The sequence below is a fragment of the Pseudopodoces humilis genome, chromosome 7 (genome assembly GCF_049639895.1).
Source record: "Pseudopodoces humilis isolate 2021_Gansu_Grassland_sample_001 chromosome 7, ASM4963989v1, whole genome shotgun sequence".
NCBI classification, from domain to species: Eukaryota; Metazoa; Chordata; class Aves; order Passeriformes; family Paridae; genus Pseudopodoces; species Pseudopodoces humilis.
Window position 1 is genome coordinate 8,718,535 of NC_142206.1, and position 17,667 is coordinate 8,736,201.

Consider the following 17,667-nt stretch of genomic DNA (forward strand, 5'->3'; position numbering starts at 1 on the left):
CCCAGCATCCCGCTCGCCCCAGCATCCCGGCCGCCCCTCTCCGGCCCCGGGGGCGGGCGCACGGCGAGCGCAGCCCAGTGGGCGGGGGGGCGGAGCCGGGCCGAGCCGAGCCGAGCCCGGGCGAGCCCATCTCGGCCATGGAGGGCTCGGAGCCCGACCGGGGGGCGATGCGGCGCTCCACCTGGGAGGAGATCGGGCAGCGGAACGGGCGGGGGCCGGCGCCGCAGGAGCGCTGGCTGGTGATCGACAGGAAGGTGTACGACATCAGCCACTTCTGCCGGAGACACCCGGGTGGCTCCCGGGTCATCAGCCACTACGCCGGGCAGGACGCCACGGTGAGCGGCCCGGGCAGGGAGGGATGGAGGAGGGATGGAGGAGGATCCCCGGGGATGGGAGCAGGGCAGGAGCCGCGTGTCGCACGCCTGGATACTCGGCTGGTACACACGCGTACGCCGGCAGCGGGGCGCAAGGGAATACACAGGGCGCACGCTCCGCCAGCGATTGTTTGGGATTGTGAGGGATTGTTGTTACAAGGAAGCGCTGCGGAAGGAGTCACTAAAAACCGCAGCCGGGAAGAAAAACAACCCTAAACGCTTCAGTATTTTTTGCACACCTAAGAGTATCGGATGCTGCCACCCGTGTGGCACAAGCGGTGACAGAGTTGTTCGCAACGCGGTTGCCTTCGCCCTCCTGTAACTTCCCGAGCCCATGAGATGGCACTGGAGCAGAATATCACTGAAAGTCGTATTTCAGTCACGAAAAATAAATGAATCATACGTGTCTGAGTGCCAGCCGCTGTTGCAGAGCGGAGTAAATGCTGCTGGAGTTGGGTGTGGGGTGGCTTTGCCAGCGGTGTTTACTTCCTTTGTCTGCTTGTGGCTTTTCCATTAATTTCTCCAAGTGCACGTGTTTGGACCCAAGGGTGGATGTGGGGTGGGAATCTACTTCTAGGGTGGTGTTGATGGACTGTGTTTCAGTCAGGGTAGAACTTGAGATCTCCACGTGAAGATCCCGTCGTATGAATGTCATTTAGAGCCAAAAATAATAAGTGAGTTTGCAATATTTGGTGAGGGCAGGGTGCACACGTGCATTTTCAAAGCCCTGTCACTGCCACAGGTTGCCCAGAGAAGTGGTGGGGCCCCATCCCTGGAAGTGTTCCAGGCCTGGTTGGGTGGAACTTGGAGCAACCTGGAAGGTGTCCGTGGCAGGGGGAATGAGATGAGCTTTGAAGGGCCTTTCCCACCTGAACATTCTGTGTTTCTGTGACCAGAAAAGGGTCAGCCCACGGAGTGAGCAGGGCTGGATGCTGGGACTGCAGCCAGCTGCATTCTTTAGGTGATGATATCAGTGCCACTGTCGGGTGCAGTTGAACTGCTGACCGCTCAGAAACCCCTGCCAAGTTTTATTTTCCAGTGGTTTTGTCCCTGGGGATCAAAAGAACGAGACTTCACAAAACTAGGAAGAAATGGGAAATAAAACTTGTCTGGTTTGCTGTTCTGCTTTCTAGAAGGTGCATTCAGTCATCCCCTAACCCCTAGCTGGGATTGCACTCCAGGTTTTACAGCCTCCGTGGAAAGAATTAGTCTAAATGTGTGGTACCATCCTCCCCTGCTCTGCCCACATACTCCTCCCCATTTCCCCCCCTTTTCCAATAAGAAAATGCAAATGTTGGTTCCCCTCTCTTTTTCCCTGCTTTATTCAGTGACTCTGACCTGGGAGGATGTTACAGCAAACCCAGAGCTGTAAAACCAGACAGTTTTTTAACCCTTTTCCCGACTAGAGATCTTTTAAGAGCACATTTTATTTTAAAAGCATGCAATGATGGCCTAGTAATTATAGTCATAAACAATGCATGGTGCAGGGATTTTACAAAGTGATTCCCAGCAAGCAAATATTGTCCCAGAAAATTTAAAAACTTCACATCCTTAGGTTGAGGGAGATTGTAAAAATATACTAATTTGGGCATCAGGAGAGAAATGTCGAAAAGGAGGTAAATGGGAGATCAGGAATTAGATGCCAAAGTGCCATGTGTGCCTACAGGATTTGTAATTTAAGTATAGAGACAGAATCTGTAGTGATAACAGCCATTAGTGTTTTTTTTCACCTGGTTGCCATGGAGATTGACACCATATTTAAATAATAAAAGTAGCTGGTTTCCCCTACAGCAATCTTTTGAATGGTCCAGCATGTCATGGAATAGATTTCTCTTTCTGACACCCAAATGATGGTTTTTCTTCATCCTCTTCCTCTGTCTGTTTCAGGATCCTTTCATTGCTTTTCATCTTGACAAGGCACTGGTAAGGAAGTACATGAACCCTCTCCTGATTGGGGAACTGGCACCAGATCAGCCCAGCTTTGAGCCCAGCAAGAATGTGAGTGTCATAAAAACTTGATTTTGGGGTTGAAATTGTGCAGTTTAATTCTCTGACCAGCAGGCAGAACTCCCTGTAGATAAGATCACAGGGTTTCCTGGAATCAGTGCTGGCTGAAGCTTCATTTCACATCATTTTTTGTAGTTTTAGCAAAGATTTGTCCCAGGCGACCCTCAGCTTCCCCTCTTTTCATTTCTGAGAGGGAGAACTATGCTTCTACTCAAATTCCTGAGGCATTTCCCAATTCCAGTGGATGCTTTTGGGTCTCCCCACAGAAAAAGCTGGTGGAAGATTTCCGTGAGCTCCGTGTGACTGTGGAGAAAATGGGGCTTCTCCAGCCCAACCACGCCTTTTTCATCCTCTATCTCTGCCACATCTTGGTGCTGGATGTTGCGGCCTGGCTCATCATCTGGTATTTTGGAGCATCCTTGATGCCTTTCCTCTTCTCTGCGGTGCTTCTGGGCACTGTCCAGGTGAGCAACTACACAAAATAAGCCTCAAAAAGCCAAATTTGGGACTTAGGTGCTTGTTTCCATAAGCAGTGAACAAATCTTATCATCGCAGACTTCCCCAAATCCTGCTTCTCTGAATTCCACCGAAAGGGCAAAACTGCATGTACTGCTGTGATAGAGCAGGCTTTGCCTTGCTTTTTCCTCCCCATATTCCATCAAAGCCTTCCTTATTCCAGCCTTCCCCACATGATGAAAGCCGTGCCCTGCTCCTGAGCTCCACGGTGCCAGAACTCCAAGGCAGTGTGCAGGGGCCAAGCCACTGTGTTCCCATGGGAACTTGCAGGGAGTTAGAGGAGAGGGGAGAGCTGCACTCAAAGCCTCAGCTATTCCTCCCGTGGCCAGCTGATCCCCTTGGAATTACAAGTACTTGGAGGAGGCAGCAGCAAGCTGCTCCTTAAAGGAGACTTTGTTGCCGATTTCAGAGAAGTTTTGTGAGGGAATAAATGCTGGTTCTCAGCTCTGTGGCTGTTTTTTTTTCCCATGACTTTTTTTTCCCTTCCTCATGGAAACAACTGCCCAGGACTAAAAGTCATTAGGCAGAGTCTGGAGTGCACTGGTGTGTAATGAAAAAGGAGAGTTGGGATTGGGCCCTGGCAGTAGAAACACTTTTGCTATCCAGGGATATATTGTGAGGAGTGTGGGAATGGGAGAAGAAAGCACTTTTCAGACACAGACTCTCCTGACAGTTCTTTTTCCCCAGCAGCATTGTTGTTTCTTAATTCCAGGCCCAGGCTGGCTGGCTCCAGCATGATTTTGGACACCTGTCAGTCTTCAGCAAGTCCAGGTGGAACCACTGGGTGCACAAGTTCGTCATCGGCCATCTCAAGGTGAGCACTGGATGTGGGGAGGGGCTGCCGTAGCTCTGCTCTGCAGCCAGAACCAATCCCAGGATAAGGAGAGAACTAAGGGCAGAAGATCCACCTTCTCTAGGGCACTTTCTTCTCATCCATTCCCACAGGGAGCCCCAGCCAGCTGGTGGAATCACCTCCACTTCCAGCACCATGCCAAACCCAACTGTTTCCGGAAGGATCCTGATGTCAACATGCACCCCTTGTTTTTTGCTTTGGGGAAAACCCTCTCTGTGGAGGTGAGACCTGAGAGAAGCTGGGAGGTGACAGCAGTAGGATTCAAATTTGGGGAGCTGCAGAGAGCTTGGAGACTGGACACTAATTAGTTTGGGTTTATATAGTGCTACATTGCCTTCCCCTAATCTCTAATATTCCTCGGTAATATTCCAACAATTTTGAGATCTTTAGATTCTTAAAACTTCACTCAAAGTTATTTTTGCAGTTTTGGAAGGTAAGAATTAAATATTTGCCATGCTTATGTGTTCCTATTTCCCTTGATGAGAGACTTTCAGTTTTATGAAGATCAGAACTACAAGTTGTTCTATTTTACCAAGATCAGTGTGACTAATTGTAGTGATCTGGGGATGGAAACAGCAGATGACAAGCCAGGGCTGTCTGGAATTTTTACAATTTTGGAATTTTTACAATTCTTGATCAAAGAAGCTATTTTGGTGGTCTTAGCCTGGCAGTGGGTATCACAGTGGTTCCCATCTGGAGTCCAGCTCTATTTCTGGTACGGCTCTGCAGTTAATTGAGTGGCTTTAGCATTTGCTGTCCTTTTAAAAAAAAAGCTATATAAATTCGTAGTGTCACTTTAAATGACTGATTTGCATTGAAATTAAGGGATGGGCTATTGGGAATTAGTTTGAACATGTACAGGGATATCATGGCATTACTCAAGGAAGCCAGTGGCTTGATCTGTTATATACAACATCTGTTACGTTCCTGTATGTACAGGAAACATTGAAAAATAAGCAGCCTCAGAGGGAAGATAATCTGTTCACCCTCATTCCTGTGGACACAGTTTCATGCCTAGATGCTCATTTCTCTGTTTTCCCATTTAATTGCAGGGAGGTGGGAGTTCCACACACTGCCATCTTCATTAACAGTATCATAGCTTGGTTGTTTTTTTTTTTTTAATTCTGAAGCTCTGCTTTGTCAGCAAACTGTTTGTGTGGGTTTCTGTTTCAACATTTTTAGGCAGCTTGTGCCCTCTGTAGGGGCAGAGATTCCTGTGCAGGTCACTGTGTGTGCACTGCCCAGCCCCTTCTGCATGCAGGGCAGGGTGAAAACTCATCCACACCGAGGTTCCAGGGGATGGTGGATGCTGGTTTGGTTGGACAGGACATCTGCTGGAAGTTTAGGAGTGTGTGCACAGGTGTCTTCATGGCCTGAGTAATTTGTGTATTTTAACAGCTTGGTGTGCAAAAGAAGAAGTTCATGCCTTACAACCACCAGCACAAGTACTTCTTCATTAGTGAGTAACCTCCCCCTCTGTAGTTCCATGGCCAGCAGTCACTCTGCCCCTTGTTTTCCCATTCCATCCCATCCTGCTGGGATAATTCATGGCTCTGTTTGTCCCTCCAGTCGGTCCCCCAGCGCTGGTGCCCCTTTACTTCCAGTGGTATGTCTTCTACTTCGCCGTGCAGCGGAAGCAATGGGTGGTGAGTCAGCTCCATGGGGCATGGGGGAGGCTTCTCCTGGGTTTAGGGATGAATTCCAGTCCCAGATTTATGGGGAGTTGTGTGTGTCTGCAGCAAAGGATGTGGGTATAGATTTGGGAACTGTGTTTGCCAAAGGAGGATCTTCCATAGCCTTTCTCTGTGAAGGATCCACTGGGTAACAAAAGATGTTCTCTGGTGCTCTGGGTTTTGGTTTTCTCACTGCTTGCTTCCTCTTTAGATCCAGAGGAAAATGTGGTGCTTTAGACCATGTCCTGTCTGGTATTTGCCCTCTGCAGGGCTCATGGAACCAGGATAATTCCTGAGCACAGGGAATGGCTAGTGTCAGATTGCTTTGTGATGAGGCTAGGGAGGAAAAAACTGATAAGGAGATGTTGTGGGAGGTTTTCAAGGCAGTGGTGGTAAATTCAAAAGCCAGAAATTCTTGCTTTTAATGAGTTTTTCCCTGTCTCCTGTACTACAGGACCTGGCCTGGATGCTGTCCTTCTACATCCGATTCTTCCTCACCTATTTGCCCTTCCTGGGGGTGAAGGGTACCCTGGGGCTCCACATGTTAGTCAGGTATCATCCAACTTACAATTCCAACATTTTCTCTGCCCAGTTCCTATCAATCCTTTACATCAGCTTTTCTCCAGCCGCCTGGTTATTTTTCTCATCACTCCCTATTCTTCTCTCTCCTGACCCTTTCAGTGGGAGAGGGATGGTTTCCTGCCAGGCTGCAGGAGGTGGAAGGTGTGTGAAGGTCTGATCTGAACAGATGTTTGGAGTTCCTGGTGTTCATTTTGTCAGGCAAAAACCAGCTGGTGTGTGCACAAGTGCTTTGTACTGGCTTGTCACATCATGGGTGTGTTATCTGTGATGGTTTTTTGTGTTTACACAGGTTTATAGAAAGCAACTGGTTTGTCTGGGTCACTCAAATGAATCACATCCCCATGCACATTGATTATGATAAGAATGTGGACTGGTTCTCTACCCAGGTGAGACCTTATTTATGGATATCTGTGACAGTTCTGGGTGTGTAAAGTCCATCTCTCTCAGCCTGCCCGCCTCATGTTGGCTGGAAATAACTCCTGGAGTCATTGTGTCTAGCCAGAACTCCTGTGGGGATGAGAAACCTGTGTTTGAGAAGGGGCATTGCTAAAATGATACTTAAAACAGGGCTTCTTTTTTTTTTCCTCTCAGCTCCAGGCAACCTGCAATGTTCATCAGTCCTTGTTCAATGACTGGTTCAGTGGCCACCTGAACTTCCAGATTGAGCACCAGTGAGTGGAAACAGGGGCTGGGAATAGTTCCAAGGAGTACTAGTTACACCAGGGCTGAAGAGCCTTCAGGGTCCCTCTATTAGCTGAGACATGAACAAAAGATAATGTGGGTTAATTTTTGTGTTTGTGTGGGGGCGGAACAGGAGCTCCAAAAAGAAATTTTTTGGGGCACCAGTGAGCACCAGCACCACTTCAGATCTAAATTGCATGGCACAGGGGGGAGAATTCCTAGCACAGACACTGAAGGGACATGAGAGGGACCATTGCAGAGCACCCCTGGCTGTGGCATAAGGGGAGCTCGGGGCACTTCCACAATTAGGCACAGCAGAGGGGCTGGGATTCCGTGTGGTGATGATGGATGCCATTGAATCACCACCTTCTTTTCCCACAGCCTTTTCCCTACAATGCCACGGCACAACTACTGGAAGGTGGCCCCTCTGGTGAAGTCCCTGTGTGCCAAGCACGGCATTGAGTACCAGTGCAAGCCTCTGCTCACAGCCTTCGCAGACATCGTGCAGTGAGTGTTGACCCACTGTGTTCCCAAGTCAAGGGTTGTCCAGTGCTGTGGAGTGAAAAGGGGAGGGACATGGAAGGGGAGGGACAGCCTCTCAAGGTCCCTTTTGACCCAAATTGCTTCATGATCTCCTTTGCTTCATCTGTAGATGGGAATTCTCCCCATAAGGCTCTGGATGGAACATGGGGTTCATTCCCTTGTTTCTCTCTTGGCAGCTCTTTGAAAGATTCAGGGGAGCTGTGGCTTGATGCTTATCTACATAAATAAGCAAGAGTGGATCCCTGTAGAGGCTTTCCCCAGCCTTGCTGCCTCCTGTGGTGATCACCCTGAAGATTCTGCACTGAGGAGAGCTGGCTAAGTCAGACGTGGGGAGGTGGTGCCACTTAATTCCATGGATGAATGTAATTAATACAAATTTTTCCTTTTTTTTTTTTTTTTTAATATGTGCTCTTAATTTTTTCTTGTGCTTCTTTCATTCCTCTTCTCTGGTGCTGAGTTCTGGGGAAAAGCTGGATGGAGGAGGCTGTGTCCCACCTAGCTGGGTGCAGCCTTGGGACTGGGAACAGGTTCCTTTCCATCTGCTGACCCTTCAGTTGCTGAGTATATAGGAGGGAAGCTTCTTATCTAACGTAGGCTTTTTGGGGTGGTTCTTGTTGTGAGTGCAGTAAGAAAGTTGGGACAGCATGTAATCAAGGAATGTGGGAATTAGGGAAATGTGGAAGCTCTAGGGAATGAGGAAGGTTCAGTATTTTCAAATCCCTGTTTGTAATAGGGAGCTCCCAGACCAATTTGTACATATGTGGGTGGGGAGGTACAGGCCACAGTTCTCTAGGAACAGGACCTAGTTAGAGCCCTAATTGAGGGAGGGAAACAGGAAAGTGGAAGTTTTCCCATGTGCCATCTTCTGTGACAATGCTGCCCTCCACATCTCCTCTGGAAGCCTCTGGGTTATTTGGCCACTGGTGACATTCCATGGTGGTGTCTGCAAGGGTTTTCCACTGTGCCAGACTTTGGAGTGCTATGAAGCCATTACTGAGAGTCAGAAGAGAGAGAAACCTGTCCCATCCATACTGGGGATCCCTACAAGAGTGACTAAGGAAGCAAAAGTGTTCCAGGCGAGGTTGGACAGGGCTTGGAGCAGCCTGGTTTAATGGAACACAATAAACCATGGCAGGAAATGGAATGAGCTGAGCTGTAAGGTCCCTTCCAATCTTTTTGAACTTCTGGGTGATTTGTTAAAAGAAGAGAATTCCTGACTCCTGGCCCATGGAGAATGAGGTATTCCTGCCTGAGCAGCAGACAAATCCAAGGAAGCTAGAAAGGTGGTAGAGGTCAGACTGCTGTTTAAAAGTGTTTAACTTTTCACTCAGCTGCATATCCACAGGCATACCTCAGCCCAAACATTGCTGGTCTCCCTCTCTTGGATGATGTGCCTTCCAAACACACCCCAATCCTGTGGGATTTACTGAGTAGTCTTACTGCCTTTCCTTTTAATTACTGCCCCAACATTACAGATGCCAAAACACGATGTAGCACCTGCCACACCACTAAGGAAGATGCTCCATCACCCTGGTCCCCCAGGGACTGGTGGATTAGAATCCAGGAGGGATGGGTTGATTTTGAGGAATTTTTTTTCCCAATCAACATCCAAAATGAGGATGAAGTGTTGAGGAAATGGAAGAAATGTATCTTCTCAGGCCGAGAGTGTTGTTAAGCAAAGGATAAAATTGTAATGGGAATAATAATAATACAATCATTTAATTAAAGAAAGTGCGCATTAGTTATTGTTTTACCTTGTTGTTTTCCTGTTCCATTTCTATTCCTCTTATTACAACTGTGGATGGAGGAAAGTCTGTTAATAAAATTCCTTATCTTACCAATTTTTTCTGTCATCAGAGTAAAATAAATCTGTGAAAGAGTCTTCATGCTGTAAAAGGTGGAACAAGTGCTTGTCCACAGCCACAGAGAGAAAACTGTCATAAACCTCTTTCTTCAGAATTTGCTACTCCTGTGTTTTCTCTGCCACAATAAAGAGGAAACATCTGCAATACAATAAACCAAATGCCTGGATAACCAGGAAAAATAACACAGGTGAGCAGATTCACAATCTTGAAGGGTAAGACTGAAAGGGGAACTGACTCAGCATAACCAGATATGAATCTGCTGAGTGTCCTGGAAGTTTTCCAGGCTCAAGAAGAGTTCTCCAGGCTCAAACAATACACTGAAATACACGACCTTGGAGGAACACCGGTCTCAACTTTGCCATCTAGTGGAAACCCTTTAGCCATAAAAACGGAACCTGAATATTGTGGAATAGCCACAGGGTGGCAGTCAGACATCAGAAGGGGAGGAGGACATCCCAGAGGATCAGAAGGGAAGGGTCAGATCATGAGAGAGACTTGGCAAAGGCAATAGAGTGACAGGACAAGGGGAAATGGCTTCAAACTGAAAAAAGGGAGTTTAGATGGGATATTGGGAAGAAATCCTTCCCTGTGAGGGTGGTGAGGCCCTGGCACAGATTGCCCAGGGAAACTGTGGCTGTCCCTGGATTTCTGGAAGTGTCCAAGACTGGGTTGGACTGGGCTTGGAGCAGCCTGGGATAGTGGAAGGTGTCCTTGCTCATGGCAGGGAGAAGAGGATATTGTTCCTGAAGATGTCAGAGGTTCATAAGGCTTTGAAGATTATCCAGTAAAGTGGAACAACATTGGACAAAGAGGTGGCTCCAACCTGGAATAAATCACTTTTTCCAAATCGGCAACAGAGCAACTGGAATTATAAATATGTCAGGGTGATGTTCATATGGTTAAGGGTGATGGGGTAACTGAAAGAGGAAAACACTGTAGTTTCCCCCATCCCAACACCCACTCACTTGGACTTGATAAGGGTGTGGATGTGCAGTCCTTGCCCAACTTGTGGATGTGTTTGCATCCATTATCCCAAATTCCCCTGAAGAGGGGAATGGTGTTCTTTATGGAATTCTCCCCACCTTTAGAAAAGTAGGGGAAGTCAAGATGACTGTAGATCTGCACAGGATAGATGATGAGTGCAGCTGAGTTGCTCATAAACAGGAGGATTTGCAGCTTCCCAAGATTCTTTTACAAGGAATATAAAGAGATTTTCTAACAGGTAAAGTGTAGAGGACAAGTGCAGTAATGCAACACTGCTCATGGGTGGGAAAGAAAGAGGATTACACTGGAAGAGGTTTCTCTGGGATTTGCATCTTCTGCAGGGACTGGTATTTAATGTTCATAAAATGGGGAAATATTTCCATCTAGAATTGTTTTGAAACAGCAACAAGAAATGATACACCCATGACAGCTTATATGAAATGCTGCTTATGGTGGTGCCCCTCAGGCAAAATTTCCAAAGGTCTGACTGATCCATAGTAATCTCCCTTGGCTTTGCTCACAAGAACCAGCCTGGCTTTTTGGTTTTTGCAGCTCATCATTCAGGCTCTTGTGAGTTTGGTGATTTTTTTGTGAGAGAATAAAATTGTCAGCATTCCCCGAGCCAAATAAAAGAAGAGGCAGCGACTTGATCATGAAATGGAAAGTTATAGAGCAGAGAATACTTCAATCTGTCAGTAATAAAGAAATATTTAGCAGCTGAAGTGTGGATCAATTCCAGTTCAAGATACAGTGTAAGTGCAAATCCTTAGTACCAAGGTTAATTAGCACAATTAGCAGGAGCAGTGCTAGATTTTCCTCTAAGGGTAATATAAAAATTTAAGAATAACTAATTTTTATAGATGATAATTCCTTGTATAATGTTTGCTTTGACTCAGGAAGAGATCAAGGCAGGCCTGTGGGCAGTATTACCCTAATTAGGTCACCTCCTGCATAATAGACCTTTTCAGAGGAGCACTAACCCATAATTTAGCTGCAGACCAAGATAGAATGATAACAACTTCTGGCAAGAAGGGATGCCAATGTTCTAACAAGTGAGCCTGAATTCCTTTCCAGAATCGTCTTCCAATCGGTTAGGAAAAAGAAACAAGGTGAGGTAAAAAATGCTGGGTGTTGCCCAAGTAAAATAAAAGGTGAACGGAAATGCTGCAGTGAGCTCCGGTTTTGACATTTTCTTCGTTTTGTTCCCTCTTCCCCCCTCATCCAAGAGGAAGATCAGAAACATATGAGGCTAGAAAGCCATAGGTATTTCTGTCTTCAGCAAATATTCCAAAGTCACCAAAATAGAGGATAAAGTATAAAATTATGTGACTCAGATCCTAGCAATGAGGGAAGAAACAAACTCATGAGAGCATTTTTGAAAGATGAGGGACAACTTGTGAGGCAGATTGGGAATAGAAAGCATAGTGAAAAGTCATGGAAGTAGGAGTTGCTATTTGTAGCTACTTTAGCAATTTAGTAATTGCTTGTCCAGGTTTAACATAATTTGGTTTTTAGTCAAGGAACAATCCATGAGCTAGGGAAGTAATTCCCTGTGAAGGCATTGGCAACTTCCCTGGACCTGACAGAACCAATCAGCTGGCTATTGAATATTGATACCCTGCTAAACCACCTGAGAAACCTGAATAGGCTTCTGTGAAATCACATTTAAAGATGAGCAAACCCCAGGAAAAACCTCTCTTGTTTCTGGCCTTTGGACAGGTAACTGGACCAAAGTGACTTGGCTATGAGACACTGTGCCATCCTGCTGGCACTGTGGAAAGGGAACAATTTCACTGAGAACATTCAAATCCCAGATGGGAAGGGAATGAGAAAATGCCTTAGTCTTGGGCTAAAATTCTCATGTAAGGCTATAGAGAAGATGTAATTGGTACATCAGACTTTTTTCCCCCTGGAATTCCCATGGAATGCATTAAGGAGATGTAATGTTCCAGCCACAGCCGTGAGGAGAAGCACCAGTGTTAAAGCAAGCAAATATTGAAGTAGCTGTGATCTAAGGAGAAGATTGAACAAAAAGAGATGAGAGAGGTGAGAAACCTGGCCCCAGGTATGGGAGAAGAAAACCTTTGTTCCCAAAAATAAAAGAAGAAAACTTTTGTTTCTATATTAAAATGGTTCATCCTTAAAATTGCACCCCAATGAGCTGAGATGACCCATGGTGGTAGTTGTGGGAAGGCCACCAAATGTGGGAGAGACTTCACGATTGCAGATTTCCTGGTGGCTTAATTTTTTATTCATGAAAATTAAAACCACAAGAGAACTATTTCTTGTGAAAAAGTCTCCACAGCATGGCAGGAAAGACTCCTCTCCCTAAGTAAACAAGAAAAATTATTTTAAAAGTAGTAAACTAACTGAAAATATCAAATTTTTCTCTTTACGATGTCAGTAAGAAAAGAAAGAAGAGTTGGGGGGAGGAGAAGTGTTCTGAAAGTTTATTCTAATTTCACACTATTTATTCTTTTGGTTCTATTAATAAAATTTTCTTTATACCCTTTAAAGTTTTGGGCCTGTGTTGCTCTCCTCCTAATTCTTACCTTGCAAGAAAAAAATGAATAATTAATTCTAGTGGGTGCACTGGTGTTTGGCCAGTGCTAGACCCACTACATTGCTAAAGTGTCAAAGAAAAATTACATTTTGCAAAAGAAGTAACAAAATATGAAAACTGTGAGTGGTGCCCGTGTGGGCAGGGTAGGATGTAGAAGTTTGAGGGACATAACTGAGGCAAAATGTTTATATTGCCCTATGAATATACCCCAAAATATGTGGCTGAGGAAGGACAGAGGCAGATGGTGAAGGGCAGGGAAGGAATTATGGCCAAGTATTGGCTGTGCCACGTTTACTGCAGAGGTTGGAAGGCAGCCCAAGGCCCACAGGAAGGCCAGATGGAGGAAGGTGCTCTGTGTGTAGGCCATGGAACCACCATGGGTGTTTTAATCCTGGCTTAGGCCACTTTGTTACTAATTAAAATATTTCCTAATTTGATTTAAAAGATTCCTAATTTGTTGTAAAAATCACTCATTTAAACTTCGGAGCATGGGCACCTTGTGTGGGGTTTTTCTTTTGTGGATGCCCCATTTCAGGCAGCCAGAGCATTCAGAAGTTTCTAAGCAGTGGGTGCCCTGCACTGGGCACAGAAAATGCAACAAAAATGCTGCCTGGTCTGAAAAAAACCAATCCCAAATATGCAGCAGTGAGAAAACAAAATGAGTTTGTTACTGGCATTTAACAATTTTGTCTCAGATCATATTGTGTCTTAGTCTTTGTAACAATATAGAGCACTTGGGAAAGGAGAATCACAGAATTTATAACTTTAGAGCAGCTTAATTTAGATCTTAAAGCCACAGAAGAGCCCCTGAGATTCTGACTTTCACAAAGCTGAAGGGTGCAAAAAGTTTATTTCATAGGAATCGCAAAAAAATTTATATGTCTTTTAATGCAATTTAGTGTTCTATGGGGAGATTTAGATGAGAAGGTTCACAGGGCTTATTACAGGGTCTAATTTTAGCCCTCATTCTAATTAACATCTTGGGGTTTTATTGTTCACTCATAAAATGTAACTGAAAGCTGCCCACAGGAGCTTCCCAGGGAGGGAAAGCATGGCTTTTCACAGGTGTTTTTTTCTTTCTTTTGCAAAGAGTGTGAAGAATGTTTTCACAGAGAAAAAAAAAAAAAAAAAAGTGTTAATTTACTTTTGATATATGGACTAAAGAATGAAACAAAATTAATAAAAATTTAAAATATCTGAGGAACTGAAACCCCTCAAGGTAGGGTCTCCATTGCAAACTTGACTCGGTCTGTATTAAAACCCCCTTGCTTTTGCTTTAGTTTCTCTTCTCATTTCATGGGATATGGTATTCCTGATAACTAGCTCCATCTGAGATGCAGGGTGGTGTTTCATTAACCCAGAATATATTAAAAAAGGGAAAACCATGCCCTTTTCTCCTCCTGACTAAAAGGACATGGTACCTTTTAATGTTTTTATCAAAAGCAGTAAATTACTGGATTCTTTTTTCCTTTCCAAAACAAAATTCTGCCAACTGCAAAAGTTTATGTTGCTTGAAAAGATTGTAAAGATCTTTCTCCATGAAGCCTTTTCCTGAATTATGGATTCCCCATTAAGTTTTGTGCTGGAGATAAAATAATTTGAATTATTTCTGTTTAATTATTTCTGGCTGTGTTTGGGAAAAGGCACACCACAGTGACAGAAGAGGGAGTCTTGAAGGAGAGTCCATGAAATCCAGGAAGAAAAACAGACTCTGTGAACAGGAATGTATGTGCTGACTGTGGATGGATACAGGTAATTTCCTTGGAGCCGCTGTAGGGCAGAGCATTCCCAAACCCTCCACAAAAGGCTCAGTATCCTGTGAGCTCCATTCCAGAGTCCCTTGAGGACAAACTTTTCAGAATGTTATATGTTATATCTTTATATGTTATATAAATTAGGTGGCACCTGCCTTCCGATGCAGAGATGTTTCAGATCATGTCTGCTTTGGTCAAAGGTACTGTTCCATGGCTCCAGAGCAGACAGGACAGGGCAGAGAGAGTCAGCTCTGCTTCCAGAGGGAAGTGCAGGTGTACTTGTAGATGCTACCATCCAAGGTCACACTTTTCCAGCTTTCTCCTCTGTTGACACCTAAACCTGGAGACCTGCTCAAGCCACAACTGTCTGTCTTGTATCTAACAACTCTGGTGAAACTCTACACTTCGTAAAGAAGATTCTCCACCCAGTTTTGCCCAGGAGCCCCACTTGTGAGGTGTTCCCATTTGAAAGGCTCCATGAAAAGCCTGTAAAAAAGTAAGCCAATATTATTCAGAACCTAAAGATTGTCTCCAGAAAAGATTTTCTTAGAAACAAGATCACAGGATCATTAATGCTGGAAAAACCTCTGTGATCATCAACCACTTCCAAATGCTCCAGGGTATCTCAGTACCAGATTTATTTCTGGACCATTTATCTCCAGTGGATTAAGTGTAAGCTGCAAACATTTATGTGACAGAGGATAAAAGAGCTGAGGCAGCAACCGCCAGCTGAGCAGTCACGTAGTGTCCTTCTGGAAATCTGGGAAACTGTGTTGAGTGCCCGTGCAAGGAGCCTCTGAGTCACAGGAGCAGGGCTGTGGAGTAGCTCTGTGCACGTGTACCAGCTCCCAGGAACACAGGACTGCATTTTGGCAGGTGTGTGGGCAGTGTTGCAGAACACCGTGTGGTGTAAATTCACTTTAACAGGTTTCTCAATAGTTTCTCTGGGTGAGCAGGATTGTGCCTTTCACTGTCTGAGCTTTTCCATGTGCTTCTGGAATCTGTTCAGTGACCTGGATAATACAGACAGAGGCAGCTTCTGCTTTCACATTGGGAAGGGATTTTAATTTGACAGAATATCAACAGTAACAGTGGGTGTTACTGGCCCCTCTGAATGGGATCTGATGCTAAAATAAATTCAGACAATAAATATTTATGCACACTGTTAATACAGAGGAAAATCATCTTAGAGTTCCCAAACTTAATTCCACCAGTTTGGTGAATGCTGGCCCCAACAATGGTACAGTGAAAGTAAAACAGCTTCATGAAAGTGAAACAGCTACTGACTGGGTATAGACAGAGAAATCCCATATTTGTTCACTCCAATACATTCCTGGCTCTTTATACTGCATCTCCTCGTAGACTGAAACCAAACCCCACATTTTAATCTCCTCCTTTTCAAATAGCTGCTACATGTACAAGTCTGAATATAGGGCCATGGGAAGGTTTTTTTTGTCCTTTCAGCCAGCTATGGAGTAATTTGATATTTTCACATGTGCACAAAACGCCACATCTGCAAGAAATTGCGCAAACTGTTGCATATTTTATTGCCACCACCTCAAGTACTGAACATTGATTTAGGTAAGACTCTGCACATATACATAGAACATGAACACATCATTAGCGTGGACACTCTCAGCTTTTATTTAGAGCAAGATAAAGAGTTACAAAATGCAATGTGACAGCAGGGTAGAAATTATTCCTCCCATTCTTTTATCACTGTCTTCTGATGAATACCAGCAGTCACATTTCTCTTTTACTTTGGGTGGTTCACCAATTGCCACATGTCAGCCACTTTTAAATGGCAGTTTGGGGCTTGACTGATTAATTTGCAAGATGCTACATGAATTGAAGAATTAGAATTGCATAATTTGGAGTTCTGTGTCAGCCAGAAAACTGCCCACTCTGTGCTTGGGATACAGGGAAAACGTCTCATTCTGCTGAGGTGCCTTGGTTGAGAAAGTAGCTTGGCTTTTTTTAATCTGTCTTTATATTTCTTTATCTATCTGTCCTGCCTGAGGTCTGCAGCTTCAGCTGAGTGGTTTCAGTGCTTCCCAGAACTGGGAGCTCACAAAACAACCAGTTTTCTTGGAATCACAGTGTGTGAATTGTCTGGGAAACTCATTGTCACAAGAGATAGTTGAGACCTGCAGCTGGTCAGGCTTCAGGAAGGGACTGGGCATCACTGCAGGCCACATCTGGGGTTATAGACCCAAGAAATTCAGAAACATAAGCAGAAAGTTTGGGGTGAGGGGCAAGACTCGGGATTTAACTCAGTGTTGCATTACAGAGGGGTATGATGGACATGCCCCATCTGTACCACCCCAGCCTGTACCGTGTCTGCCTGCTGTTTGTTCCTTCCCCAAAAGCACCCAAGGCTTGCAATTTCAGATTAAAAAACCCCCAACCAGGACTAAGACACTGCTAGATCTCAAGTAGAGTGATATTTCATTTATATTGCTTAATTTTTTCAGCAAAATTGATGTCAGCTCATAGGAAACTTGGCACTGCCTTGTCACTGCATTTTATTACAGCTGAGAACTCTTTAGCTGTTCATTACACAGCAGACCTTCACAATATCAGAGATGCTTAGAGTTGCTTTCTGCAGGAGTAGTGTTTAAGTAAAGTTAATTATGTCAACATTGCCTTTAAGCATAGGTTTCTGAATCTACAGCCAAACTTGGTGTTAACAGTTATTGCTATTATTATTGTTATTATTAATATTTTTATCACTATTCTTACTACTACTTCTAATACTACAAACTATTTTAATGTAATAGACTCATGAATTAATTACTCGAACAATTAGGTGGTTGCATGGCTCAAGAAAATACAGGAAATTCTGAAACCAACTGTATGCAAAGTGTTATCAATATAGAAGCCAAATTAAATGGAAATAAAGAATGTTTTCTTAGTGTATTCTTTCTTTACTGTCATCTGGTGGTATTTTAATAAATTATTTAATTAAGAAAGGTACATTAATTTAGCATGCCAGGGTCAACACTAAAAATTTCAAAGACCAAGGACAACCTGAAGGTTTCAGGTAGTGAGGCCATTTAGAGGTAACAGGTGGCCTTCACAAATTTTTGTCTTTATTCCTGTTTGTACTCAGTGGAGCGGTCAGACCTTGCAAAGGCAGCTTGGAAAGGACAAGAAGGAGCAGAGATTTTCCTCGTGGGTGTGTCCAAGCGTCTGGAAGAGGAGGGAACTTGGGAAGGGTGTGTTTGGGCGAGGAGGGCCAACCAGCCCTTGGAAGCGCAGGGAGTGGTTTG

General features: G+C 44.6%; 1 protein-coding gene across 1 annotated transcript; it reads left to right on the forward strand.

Annotated features, from left to right (window-relative positions):
- The first annotated feature begins 96 nt into the window (after positions 1-96).
- Positions 97-9,070, forward strand: LOC102112391 (acyl-CoA (8-3)-desaturase). The gene is made up of 12 exons (XM_005531768.3): positions 97-335; positions 2,262-2,372; positions 2,648-2,845; positions 3,610-3,711; positions 3,843-3,971; positions 5,149-5,209; positions 5,320-5,396; positions 5,878-5,975; positions 6,295-6,391; positions 6,597-6,676; positions 7,068-7,193; positions 7,406-9,070. The coding sequence occupies exons 1-12, from the start codon at positions 138-140 to the stop codon at positions 7,455-7,457; spliced, it is 1,329 nt and encodes a 442-aa protein (XP_005531825.2). The 5' UTR covers positions 97-137; the 3' UTR covers positions 7,458-9,070.
- Positions 9,071-17,667: the final 8,597 nt, after the last annotated feature.

Excerpts from the sequence above, each read along its gene's own strand:
- LOC102112391 (XM_005531768.3), top strand. The coding sequence starts at position 138 with ATGGAGGGCTCGGAGCCCGACCGGGGGGCGATGCGGCGCTCCACCTGG. Across the intron at positions 3,712-3,842 it reads TCGTCATCGGCCATCTCAAG|GGAGCCCCAGCCAGCTGGTG; the intron begins GTGAGCACTGGA and ends CCATTCCCACAG. Across the intron at positions 5,397-5,877 it reads TGCAGCGGAAGCAATGGGTG|GACCTGGCCTGGATGCTGTC; the intron begins GTGAGTCAGCTC and ends CCTGTACTACAG.